Raw genomic sequence first — 14198 nt, forward strand, 5'->3', positions numbered from 1 at the left:
GACCTCACCAACATTCTTTGGCTCCCTATCCTTCAGATGGTAAACTGCCTCAAGATCTTTAGGGTCTATCTGGACACCTTCACTGGTCACTAGACGCCCTTCATACCTGACCTGCCTTTAGAATAGTTCACATTTTTTTGGACGTAGTTTAACACCATGCTCCCGCAGCCGGTGGAGCACCTTCCTCAGGTCGTCAACGTGGTCATGAAAGGTCTTGGAAAAGCAGAGCACGTCATCCAAGTATGGAGAGCAGCACTCGTCCCTTAGACCATCAAGGACTCCCTCCATGCAAATGGGAGGCGGATCCACTCGTACAGACCCCAGGGCGTACTAAAGGCTGTCAGGTGTCTAGAGCTCTCGTCGACGAAGCCCTGGTGGTAAGCACTACCCTGGTCGAGTATCGAGAACCACGAGTAGCCCCCAAGGTTGTCCAGCAAATCTTGGATGCGTGGAAGAGGGTGGCGATCGGGGATGGTTTTGAGGTTCAAGCCCCGAAAGTCAACACACAAACGTAAGCTCTTGTCTTTTTTTCTAACGCAGACCACTGGTGACGAGTAGGGAGAAGCAGACTTCCTGATCCAGCCGTGGTCGAGCAGGTTCTGGACATATTCCTTAACCTCTTTGTACAAGGGCTTGGGAACTGAGTTGTATGATGTGGATTTTCAGTTTCAGGCTTGGGATGCAACCAATGTCAGAATCGTCCTTGGCAAAAACATCTGACTCTGCGTACAACATATCTCTGACTATCTTTTGTTCACTCTCTTCCAGGTGGGACACATCAACAGGTGGGTGCCATCTATGTTTTGTCATGTCTGCTGTCTTGTGTCTATCATTTGACTGTTTTCTGTGTTTGGCTGAACTGAACATGTGTTTACAGTGGGAGGGGAAACTGGCTCAGAGTTACCTGGGGACAAATTAACTGGTCTCACCTCAGTAACTTCCTCCAATGTGCCTAACACTGTTCTCTTTGTGAGATAGATATCATGTTTTGTTGGGTTCTGAATGGGGATTTTAACAACTTTAGAAGATCCATTTGGAACATCTACTAAAGCTGGAGACAGCTCTAATCCCTCAGGACAAGTACTCACTAGATCAGGTTGAAAAAGCATTGTCCCACCCCTTGGCCATTCCCTGACCCTGCACTTCACCTCACAAATCTGCCCTGCAGGAATAATTACACCTCTCTTCCCTGTTCTCACACTACTCTCAAAGATGGTTTCATCAGGGGTTATAATCTGGAAGGCAGAAACTAGCGCTTCCACTGCACTGTTACTGATACTTAAAGCCTCTTTTAATAAAGCAGAAATATCAGCTTCACCTCTCTGTTCTTGGTTTGCTTTAATGATCTCACCTATAACATTGCTGCCTAAAAGGGGACAATTAAGACTGTCTTGGCTGAGTAATAGTGGCACTTGGATGGTGACACATCCATGGTTCTCACTACAGACCTGGAGTTCCACATCTGCCCATCCGTCAAAGGGAACATCTGTGCCATTAGCTGCAGCAATGTCCAAAGGCTGGTCAAGAAGGAGGGTTTTGAGTGGCTGGATCTGGATGTTGGGGAGTGCTTTTTCCATCCACGCTCTCTCTACTATAGTCACTTGAGCCCCTGAATCGGGCAACATTTGAAGAGGAACTTTGTTGATAGCACAAGACACCATACAACGCTTTCCTATGAGCTGTGCTATTCGCTTTCTTGGTGGTGGTTGACATGGTGTGTTTGCTTTTACAGGGCTGGCTGCCTTAGACTGATGGGATGCTTTAGGTTGGCTGGGGGCTCCTCAGCTGTCACGGTCACTGGTTGCCCCTCACCAGTGACCTCATTCCGTTTCCCGATAGTTTCCTTTGGAGACAGCCAATGGTGCGGTGTCCAGCTTGGCCACAAACAAAGCAGTGAGGGCAGCTCACTTTGCTTTGCTGTACACAGTCATTGCATCTGCCCCTGTTATCAGTTGTTGGTGCCTGAGGACAAGCTGTGGTGGAGCAGGGACCCCCAGGTGTCACACTGTCAGCAGGCTTTACCATCTGTGCCAGATGTTTGGTCAATGAGGACACTTGTGCAGTCCGTTCTTTAATAGCAACACGGTTAGCCTGTAGCTGAATGTCAACTTTATCTTGCTTAGCTGAGTCACTACAGTCAAGCTGAGCTGTGCTCACTCTCACTGGTCGGGTTTTGCTTACTGTGCCAAGTCGTTTAAGTCTTTCAGCTTCCTCGCTCGTAGACTTAGTGATCTGGTCTAACAGAAAGTCATCACTAACCTGCAAGTCGGCTTGAGGTCATGTCTGACATGGTTGTTTTTTTCATTTAAGCCCTGGTAAAGAGTGTGGAGAAAAGTGCCCTGAACGAGCCTTTTGTCATAGCTAAACTCAGCACCAGGCTGTTGTGACTCAAACAGAACACGCTGTTTTAACCCCAATATCCTGTACAGAAACTGCTGTGGATTCTCTTTGTCTTGTTGCTTGGCATTACTTAGCTCTTGGAAAAGTTCAGTACTGTTTTTGTCCCTGATGTGTGCATGGAGAAACCGCTTTAGCTCATCAACAATTAAATCACCTTTATTAGCCAACATTTCTCTAAATGTACCAGGTTTTGTGATCTTAATCACTGTACGAATTATCTCTGACTCAGTAAAACCTTCATGCAAACCTTCATCAATTTGTTTACAAAGGCTACTGTATGACATATCAGAACCCACATCAGAAATTTGGCCACCATGTAGCTTAAATTCTCTGCGCGGAAGCAGAGCTGCAACATCATTAAACCTCAGTACCTGATCTCCCATGCTGGAAGACAGACTCACCCTATCAGGAGGAGCACCACCAAAACCTGTTGTGGGTGACTTGGCTAATGCTGGAGTGGTACGGTCTCTTGCTAACATAACATTGCCTCTTCCGGCAGGTGATGGAAATGTGTGGAGATCTCTGTTCTCTGTAGAGGGGTTAGTGTGTGCATCTTTGTTCCGTGGCGAGGGTGGCAGTGAATGAATGTCTCTGTCCATGTGCAATGAATGTCTGTGTATGTCTGTAGTAGGGGTAGCTGGAGGTGTGGTTGGCTGGCTGGGTTCACGATGGGGTGGAATGGAGCACCCCTGTTGAATGGTTGTTGAACCTTCATTCTCGGGAGGCGCCGTCTGGGCAACCCCAACCGCTTCACTTTGCATGGCCACCAGGTCACTCAACATAACGTCATGGTGGAGGAGCTGGACCATGCCTCCATCCTCCAGGGCTCCCAACTTCTCACTCTTGATGTAGTCAACAATCAGATCATACAGTTCTGGTTCACTCGGCTCATCAACACGATCAGTCATGCTGCCATCATCAATCGAATCTGCAGCTTGCAGCAGCTGACTCACACTCAAATCACAAAGTCTCTTCTGGATCTTGTAGACTAGCGCCCGCCGTGGGTTGACAGTGGCCATGATGACGTTGTACAGGTGACCTCTACTCTCTGGATGACGCACAGGATTGCAGCCTTCCCTGAAGCTTTGGGACACAGGTTCACGTTATCACAGTACTCACTTCACCAGGCAGCACCAATCCCGGACGAGCCCCCAATTGATACCTGTGCCAGACCTAGGGGAAATCTGGACCAGCAGCAAAGGTTACACAGGCAAGGGTGCACTGTGTAGCCGATAAAAACATGGTCTGTGGACTGTGGATTAATAAGGGAGAGAGCCAAAGTTAGCGTCTTGCTCTAGCCGATGCTCATTTAATATTGACACAACAGTATAAAACTGTACATATTTCTCAGTTACATCAGTTTCCTGAAACCTACAGCTACAAGGTTCATATTTCACATTCACACCAAAACATGCTACAGAAATAAAATAAATGTTGAAACCAAATTCACAATAAACAATATAAAACATTTTGTCTAAAGAAAAATAACACACGAATTCAAAATATGACTTACATTTCTAAATAAATAAGAATAGGCTTAACTACAATATAATGTAATATATGTATAAAATATAATCTAAGATATATATATATATAAATATATGTATAAAATATAATATAACAGCACAAAAATTATATTACCCAAAACACACATTTACTTTACTGACATTACTACAATCACTCCTATTTTAACACATACACCACAGTTACACTCATCCTACACTGATATGACGTACACAGAACCTTTCTGCAACATTTACATAACACTGCTTTGCACTTGCACTTAACCTCTTAACAAAATGGCGCGACTCTGCCTTGTTAATGGGCGACCGGAAGTGAAACTGGTCTGAATATAGCATCTCTATTTACCATTAACTCGCGACTGACTGGCTTATACTCTAAAACAATCTTTTAAACACATTTTCATATGTTACCACGTGCAAAGGTCTGTAACTTTCACTGACAAAATAGTAGAAAACCGAAATTCACGGAGGTAACTATTATCAATGGCGGCGCCCACGAAACATACAGCAACAAAAATACGTTCCAAATACATCTCTAAACCATGTCACAACTTCACAGAACGATTTGCAATGCATTTACATTAGCTAGTAAACAAAGCTAATCATAGAAAAGCAAGTTTTAACATACCTGTGGATTAATAAGGGAGAGAGCCAAAGTTAGCGTCTTGCTCTAGCCGATGCTCATTTAATATTGAGCTGCGCATGAGCAGAGCAGATACGAGTGACCTCCCTCAGGTAGCCACAGTGGCATTAGAGCGCTGCCTACTGACATCTTTGAGTATTGACCTGATGTCAAAACTATAAAAAGAGTTAGATTAGTTCAAATAATTAACAAAAAATTAGGGGGTGTCTGTTTACATAAAAACTTAACATGTGGCCTTTCCAACCCATTACAGTATCACACTGTTCAACAAACTGAGGGCTAGATATACTAAGGACTTTGCACCTGTTCTTCAGGTGCAGATGTGACGCATTCTGCCCCAAACACGTGTGCTGTATTTATCAATTCAAATTCAATTTCAATTTTATTTCGAACATCTTAAAAGAAAAAAAAAAATATATATATATATATATGTATATATGCATATACATACATACATACATACATACATACATACATACATACATACATACATACATATATATATATATATATATAGGCAAGAAAACAAGACAAACAAAATCATCAGTAAACATATATGTCAAAATCCCAGTTACCAATTCAACTGAGACATTTCATGTTCAAAAAGGAGCTGCTTCACATCAACGGGACAAACAGGGACTTTGTACGTTCTGCTGCCCTTTGTTGACCTGGCTCAGTGAATCCATCCCAGACAATGGGTTACATCTGCTGGGTTTCCATCTACACTGAGCAGATCTTGTAATGGAGCTATCAGGGAAAACAAAAGGCAGTGGAATTTGCTTCTACATCAACAAAGGTTTGTGTACAGATATCACAGTGCTAAGTAAATACTGCAGCCCAAACTTGGAGACATTGTTCATAAACTGCAAGCCATTTTATTCAGCACAGGAGTTTTCCTCCTTCATCTTGGTCGATGTTTTCATGCCACTCCAGGCCAACGCGCTGCAAACCCTGGCTGACCAGATAACCAGCTAGGAACAAAAACATATAGACAGACTCTCTTTTCATAATCCTTGGAGACATTAACAGAGCAAAATTAAACCCCGAACTACCAAAGTATAGACAGCACATTAATTGTCCCACAGGGAATAATAACACTTGACCACTGCTATACAATTCTTAAAGATGCATATCGCTCTGTTCCCCAGGCAGCTTTGGGGCACTCTGATTACTGCTTGGTTCATCTTATTCGAACCGTCAGGCAGACACTAAAATCTGCAAAGCCTGTCAAAACAGTGAAGAAATGAACCAGGCAAAGCAGGTGCTGCAAGACTGTTTTGACTGCACCAATTGTGTGAGTGCTTTTGAAGATTCATCTGGCAACCTAGACAAACTGACTGATATTGTGACATCTTCAGTCAGCTTTTGTGAAGACGTGTGTGCCAACCAAGACCTACTGCACATACAACAATAACAAACCATGGTTCACGAATTCCAGATGGTGGTGTGGGTGAACAGACGCACTCTCTTGCTCCATTAGTAATTATCTGATCATTTGTATTTAACCACCACCAAAATCCTTTAAGAAGTTGTACCAAACTAATCTGGAGTTGTGAGGCCAAAAACGCAACTCTAACTCGCTGCAGTTCTTTATCGTGAGGTTCCCGACTACAGAGATAAAGAAAGGATCCTGAGGGCAGCGAAGATTGAAAGGCAGGTAACGTACAAGGACAGTGCTATCAGATTTCACCAAGACTTGTCAGCTGAAGTTGGCATCTATATAGGATTGGCATCTATATAGGAGCAATGTTAGCAGCAGTTAAGGAAACTGAAAGGGACCTGCAGATGGATCCTCGCTACGGTGTGGACCCGCTGATTGCTGAAGGGAGTTATGGGTACTGTACAGGTTAGGGGTAGTCCAAGCACATTCACGCTGGACAGGTTCAGGGAGGGGTGTGTAAGTTCCAAGTTATTTCCTCTTCACAGTTTGAATTATATGTAATTACTGGTGTATATGTGCCTCTGCTAAAAAAAATACACTTGTTTGTTTTAAAGGGTTATTTCACAGCAGCAAATGAAAATCCCATAAACGTCAACAGTTAAGGTGAATTGCATTTCTTGGAATTGCAGCATTTTAAACAAATTAGCAAAGGTAAAACAGGTCATGAGCAGGATAAAGATTTTGGGAGCCTAAGTTGCTTTTTTACAGGAGATTCATTTGCTACCTGGGGATGCATCAAAGGGAAGGAGGAGGTTGTTTGGGCAGATGTTTTCAGCATGTCATACATCAAATGCTAAAGGGGTGATTGTTTTGATTCATAAATCTGTTCCAATGCAGATACAGGATGTGGTTGAGGACCCAGCTGGGACGTTATTCATGATTCATGATTATTCCTGATTTTCTTCTGCATGAGGCGATAAGTCTGATAAATGTATATGGCCCCAATGGGGATGACCCAGCTTTCTACAGCAATCTCTTCCTGAAGATCTTAACATTTCCTGGCAAATACATTATGGCTGGTGACTTCAACTGAACCCTTGACCCTGTAAAAGACAGATCTTCTGGTCTGGATGTTACTCATGTGCAAACTAGGAAAACAATACAGTGCTGCATCCAAGAAATGAACCTAATAGACATTTGGTGGCATCTAAACCCAAATGCCAGAGATTACTCTTGTTTTTCCAGCACACACCAAACCTGTTCGAGAATTGGTTATTTTTTAATCTCCGCTGAACTTCTTTCAAAAATTGGAGGATGTCATTATAATGGTATAGTTCTCTCAGACTATGGGGCTGTGTCCCTGGTTTACATAGAAAGAAAGCTGGTACAAGTTCCTCCTAAATGGAGATTCCAACTTACTGGCTCAAGCATTCAAAGTTTGTAGAATATCTAGGCCAACAAATTGACCTATATTATGAGATAAACACCACTCAAACTTCTGTATGTATTAGATGGGAAACATTCAAAGCATATATTACAGGACAGATCCTCAGTCTTACAAGCAAAAAGTCTAAACAAACCAAGGAAAGAATGATTTTGTTAGATTCAAAGATTAAAACATTGCAGAGACAAATATTTCAGCCAGGACTGAATACGACAGACGCAAATAGAGAACTTCTGTCACTTCATTTTGAGTATAATAGGCTATCTGCTAATAAGGCCGTTGCCAACATGCTGAGGCTCTAACAACTGTACTATGACCAAGGAGAGAAACCTGGCAAACTTCTTGCTTGGCAAATTAAACATTAACAAAAAGAGAGTGATAACTCACATTGAGGATGATGAAGGAAAAAAGATAGTGGACCCAATGGAAATTAATGGAAAATTTAGACAGTACTATAAAAATCCTTATTGCTCAGAAGACACTAACAATTTAGACATACAATCTGACTTTTTAGGAAAACTCGATATTCCTCAAATTCCAGAGGGAACAAGGGACTCCTTAGAAGGAGATATAACCGTATCAGAAATTTCAGAGGCTGTCAGTGGCATGAACGCCGGTAGAACGGCTGGACCAGATGGTCTACGACATATACGAAGTGATTAAAGATTAACTAGTCACTCCTCTGTATGAAATGTTTAAAGAATCCTACGGCAGTGGGGTCCTTCTATCCTCAATGAGAGAAGCCTTAATAATTTTGCTTCCAAAGCCAGGGAAACCTAAATCTAAATGTGGGAATTGGCACCCTATTAACTTACTGAATTCTAATACAAAGATCCTGTGCAAAGTCATAGCAAGAAGATTGGAGGGTATACTCCCTTCTGTTGTGGGGAAGGACCAGAATGTTTTTTTACAGGGAAAACAAGGCTTCCACAATGTCAGAAGGGTACTTAATATCTTATACAGCCAACAAGGGGCACCAGACACTCCTTTCAACTTCGGAGAAGGCCTTCAACAGAGTCGATGGCCATATATGTCATCACCCATTTTTGGTTTGGAGAGAAGTTTTGTAATTGGACTAAGCTATTACATGAACATACATAATGATGTGGTATCTAAGGCTTTTTAAAATAAGCAAGGGTTGACCTCAAGGCCCCCCTTTATCACCACTTCTATTTATCCTGGTGATAGAACCCCTTGCGATATCCGTCAGAATGCATTGATATATTCATGGAATACAGATGGGAACCATAACAACCATGACAACAGAATCTCACTGTTGACAACTGAATCTCACTTTTGCAGATGATGTCATCCGGTTTTTAAAAAGATTAGACTCCTCTATCCCTGCTCTATTAGAACTCATTAGCTTCTTTGGGAAGATCTCTGGTTGTAAAACAAACACTTCAAAGTCCTCAATTATGAAAGAGGAACAGAATCCAAGTGTACATGTCCTTAAATTTAAACTTTCAGAGAATTCACTTATCTTGGCATTAACATTGCTTGACGATTAGAGAAAATTGTATCCATTAATTATGAACCTGTCATGGAGTCTGTATCACAGTCTATAGACCATTGAATGTCCTTATACTAAAAATGAACATATTACCAAAATGTATTTACCTGTTTCAGAACATTCCCCTGGTGCAACCTACCCACATATTTTCAAGGATGAGAAAACTTTTCACTAAGTTCATATGGAATGCAAAGCACCCTAGAATTCACCTCTCACTTATATATCTCCCATTTGATAGAGGGGACTTAAATGCCTAAAACCTCCATTGGTATTACTTGGCAGTACAGCTGAGAACAATAATGTTTTACTTTTCAATGCATCCCCCAGTGCGGATGGATATGGAATCAAGCTCTATCAACATCCCTTTACACTTGTATCTGCACTCACCTGGGCTGAAATATTGAAGGAAACACACCCTCAACCCTATGTTAAGTATCATGACCAAGGTGTGGTTTGAAGTGAAAAAATATGTGTATACCAGGCTCACTAGGGAAAATTCAGGATCTTTACACAGGGGGTGTCCTAATGATGTCTGAGGAACTATCAGCTAAACACTGCATCCTAAGGAAACACTTTTTAAAGTATTTACAGATAAGAAGTTTTATTTCCTCAAAGCAGCACTCATTACTGAAACCAGAACTTTCACCTCTGGAGAAGTTAATGACTAGGAACTGTAATGGCAGGGGTTTAATTCCATTGATGTATAATTGGCTTGCACTGGGCTCCACTATAACCTCAGAATCAAAACTTGAGGCTTGGAAGGGGGATCTAAATGTAGAAATATCAACTGAGGAATGGGGTGAGGCCCGTACAGAAGCCCAAGCACAAACAGCCAACATTAGCCTGAAACTTCTTCAGTACAACTGGTTAATGTGCACTTACTTGACACCAGTCAAAATACACAAATTCAGTGATAATATTCCAGACCTTTGTTTAAATGTACCTTTCTACAAGGAACGCTTATCCACTGCATATGGGAATGCAAAAAGATAAGAACTTTTTGAGGTGAGATGATTTGTATGATTGATTAAATTTTGTCTGTAAAGGTGCACATGGAACCTAAGGCTATTATTTTAGGGCTGTATCCTCCTGATCTTCCTTGGTCAAAAGCAGAATTCTAATTTGTTGATTTTTGCATACTGCAAGCAAAACACTTATTAGGACTCAATTGGAAGTTCCAGAAACATTTTATCAATGTTTGGACATTCTTAATCACTTAATCATGTTTTAAAATAGTGTTATTAAGTTTCCAATAAGAGCCTCTAAATATATAAATACTGTCAGACCTAAAAGAGACTTGGAGTGACACAGCTCTATTGTCTAGTGGAGTTGTTATTATATTAGCGATAATGTTATTCCTATCTAAACAATGAGAAACTAACCAATAATCTATGCATGACATAGAAATATATGCTTTATTATTCCATATGTAAAGGATTTTTTTTCTCCATATACAGTGGAAACTGCTTATAATGATCATGTCTGATGATTATTATAATATTTATTACATGAATATAAAGTAAAGCGACGTGCAGCTATGCTATGTACTAAATTTTATCGATTGTTTCAAAATACAGTACAGCTATTTCAAACATTTGTCGTTTCGCTCAAGAAGACTACGTTTTTCATTGAGAGACTTTCTTTTTCCCGTCATGATTTCAATGTGCACGCAGCACCAGCCTCAGGTAACACCAGCCTCAGAAGAAGACAGGTTGTGCGTTTAGGCTGCCGGGGTGGGGGCCGCAGCGGCCTGCAGCGTGGAAGACTTTGTGAACATACAGAACACACACGTACCCACTGCCACTGGAAGCCTCAGCTGAGACTCTCTGAGCTGCTTCTCTGAAGGACAATGATGACAACCTCTCATCTGACTTCAGTTCGCCATGATTTCCTGAAGGTTATGGCCATGGTGGTGGAGCATGTTGGGCTCCCTTGGGGGTGGAGCACCATGGCCAAGGAAGCTGCTTTACGCCTTTCCTCCTCTTCATCTCATTCCCCCTTTGCTGAAGAGAGTGAAACAAGTGACGCTGTTGGTCATCCTGATAGCACCGGACCACCGCTCGGCGCTGTGGTATGCAGAGATGACCCAGATGTTGGCAGCCCAGTCCTGGTCCATTCCCCAAGTGTGGGGCACTCTGTCCCAAGAGGCAGGCATGATAGGCGCACCGCCCATGTTTGGCCAACCTCTTCAGGCTTGGCTCCTGAGAGGGACAGGCTGATGCGGGCTGGACTGTCTGCACAGGAGGTGCAGACCATCCAAGCAGCGAGAGCAGAATCCACCATTGCTTGCTACAAAGCAAAGTGGTTGGGATTCCAATGCTGGTGTGAGGAAAGGAGACTGGACCCCCTGACATGTGCAGTGGTAGAGGTTCTCTCCTATCTACAATATCTGGTGGAAAAGGTACTGCGTCATGCCACTGTTAAAGTGTGTGTGGCAGTGGTTTCCTCCACCCCCTCGTGAAGTGTTTTTTACAGGGGGGTAGGAGACAATGGCCAGTGATGCGTGTCACTGCCCCCAGTGGGAATTAATTAATGCTCCTCATTTAATGAAGATTTTCTGCAAAGTGCAAAATATCACTTTAGGTTAATAATCGCCATATAGCATTTTCTGCTTCCATCTTGTACACAGAGATTCTAATTATCTGACTAGCTCACGCGAGACTTTCCTGTGATTCTCCCTGTGCATACACTGCTTGCGTAGCAACACTGACACCCACTGGAAATTTACTTGTGCTACTGCCTAATAATGATATTGGCAATGAATAACACTGTACCCTAAATTCTAACTACAATGACCATCTTATTCCCATAAACACATAACATGTAGGAAACAAAAAACTATTAACTTACATTACAACCCATATACTAGACTTGACTCTGCTGCTGATACTGATATCAGCTCATACAGACTCGCTGCCCTCAACACTTCCTGTAAATGCTGATCTGCTTCTTGTATGCCTTTTTTTGTGAGATGAGACAAAACAGGTGATACAAAAGAAGGCAAGACAGAACATAATCCAACAGATGAAATGACAGGATTTGTGTGATAAGACAAAATATGTATTGAGGATGTACAGTGGTAACAGCAGAAAAGAAAAATTCAGATGTTAGTACTTATGATATGAAATGTGTGTGTTAGGGAAGGTGTAGGGCAGTCTGTTGTACAGGATTTCTGTGTGTATAGGTGTGAGTGAGTATGTAAGTGTAGAAGAGCAATTGGGGCGAGTGGTTATAAGAAGAAAAAAAAAGATAATAATGATAACAAGTAAATAAATAAAAATAAATGAATAAAAAGGGAAAGGAATGGAAAAGGAACAAAGAAAGGAAAAAAGAGAAATTTTGGAATTAAAAAGAATAATCAAGTTTAATTTTCTTGGCAAGGGAGGCTGGTGATGTCTTAGGTACAGCCACTCTATGACTTTCCTATTCACTCATCTCCCCCTCTCGTCCACAACCCCCCGGCCACGCCCGCCAGCCCCAGAGACGAAGCTAGGAAGGAGGGAAGAAGAGCAATACAGGGGGGAGGGAAAGGGAAGAGATTCATTCATGTCCCAGAGTCGGACAGTGGTTGTTAGCCTGTTAGCTTGTTAGCCTGTGGATACTTCAGCGTCATGCCATTGGTAATTCAAAAAAAGACCATCTGACCCTGATCTTTTTACCCTAACCCTATCCATCTCACTCCATGTGCCTAAACCTAACCTATCCCTCAGGTAGCTTCATCAGACTGCAAGGAAGCATGCCCAAAAAGAGCATTTAGTCTCTTCCGTCCATTAGAGTGGCCTGAGAGGTGCAACACCCAGTGCTGGAAAACTCAAAATACTCGATACATTTAGAAGTCCGGACTCACTCTGGTTAGTGTCCCCTTACTGTACCTCCCATGTCACACACTACACTGTCCTCTGTTGCATTTTTAAAATATAGGTGGAGGGAGCTAACATAAAATTTAGTGTTCCACACACCTCCTCACATAGATAGTGATGTCACTTTCATGTGACATCACTACCTGAAACTTTTTTTTATTATTATTAGGTTGTGATGTTTTGTTTTGGTCACTAAAGAATGATGTCACGATTCTAAGCCTTTGTTATGTCACTGTTCACTGTGCATTGAGGGTGTGATGTCATGTTCCCAAACACTGTAACTGAACATTCCATATGAGATAAACCTTTGATGTCCCCTTGATGTGAATTGTTTGGATACAGAATCAGTACCAGATAGGAGTTGCAGAGACAAATCCCTATTGTGATTTAACAGGAAGCGAAACGTTTTTCACTTTTCATCCAACTTTTCGTGATGGCCCCAATGAGAAACAAGGATTTCAAGATAAAGAAGCATGATATTCTGCCCAGCTATTCAGGTGGGTACATGATAGAAAAGTTCCTGGGGGAGGGATCCTTTGGGAAAGTGGCCCTGTGTACAAATTTGGACTCCTATAAAGAGGTGGCAGTCAAGATTGTCTGTAAGAAGAAGGCCTGGTCTGGTAAAAGAGAGTTGCACATGCTCAGGAAACTCATCGGTCTTGACCTCGACAAGAACAACTTGGTCAAGTTTTTTGAACATTTTGAGTACAGAGAACACATGTGTCTGGTATTTGAGATGCTGGACATAAGTCTGTGGGACTTTATGGTCAACAGATCGTTCACGCCATTGTGTTTGTCTGAGATTCAAATAATCGCGCAACAGCTGCTGGTGGCTCTAAAGACCCTGAAGAACATAGGTTTGGTGCACACAGACATCAAACTAGATAACGTGATGCTGGTGGATCATCAGTGGGAGCCCTTCAAGGTGAAACTGATTGATTTTGGTTTGGCCCATACTGCTTCGTCGTTGGAGCGTGGAGGTCTCTATCAGCCTCTAGGTTACAGGGCCCCTGACGTCATCTTGGGCCTCCCGTTGGGAGAGGCCATAGATATGTGGTCTCTTGGCTGCGTTTTGGCCCTCATGTACGTGGGCCAGCACCTGTATCCAGGAGGGTGTGAGTATGAGCTTTTGAGAGCCATTATGCAGCTGCAGGGTCAGCCAGATGATCACTTGCTGAGATCTGGGGTAAAAACCACAGAATATTTCAGGAGGGTCCGAGGCTGGTTTAGTTCTACATGGCGGTTTAAAACACAAGCTGAGTACGAGCTCGAAGAAGGTGAAGTGATAGAACCTGACAACATTGTGTTTTCCAGTTTTGATGACCTGCCAAAGACCCGTGCAGTGTATAAGGATTCCACTGAGTCTGAGGACACAGAGTCATTTTTAAGCCTTCTCGAACAGATGCTACATTTGGATCCTGAAAAAAGGATCAC

The 14198-nt window shown here is 42.4% G+C and overlaps 1 protein-coding gene across 3 annotated transcripts in view; it reads right to left on the minus strand.

The window, feature by feature from the left end:
- The window catches only part of hapln4 (hyaluronan and proteoglycan link protein 4), a 48151-nt gene that overhangs the window by 28210 nt on the left and 5743 nt on the right, over positions 1–14198 (minus strand). The window contains exon 1 of one of the 3 annotated variants that reach the window (XM_067597358.1): positions 2802–3880. The exons of 1 other annotated variant lie outside the window; for it this stretch is intronic. In XM_067597358.1, the coding sequence (XP_067453459.1) occupies positions 2802–3419 (618 nt within the window). In that variant the 5' untranslated portion in view covers positions 3420–3880. Of the gene's footprint in view, positions 1–1448; positions 2265–2801; positions 3881–14198 lie in introns of those variants that run through there. One more of the 3 variants, XM_067597359.1, reaches the window with a different exon arrangement.

Source organism: Thunnus thynnus, chromosome 8, assembly GCF_963924715.1.
Source record: "Thunnus thynnus chromosome 8, fThuThy2.1, whole genome shotgun sequence".
NCBI lineage: Eukaryota > Metazoa > Chordata > Actinopteri > Scombriformes > Scombridae > Thunnus > Thunnus thynnus.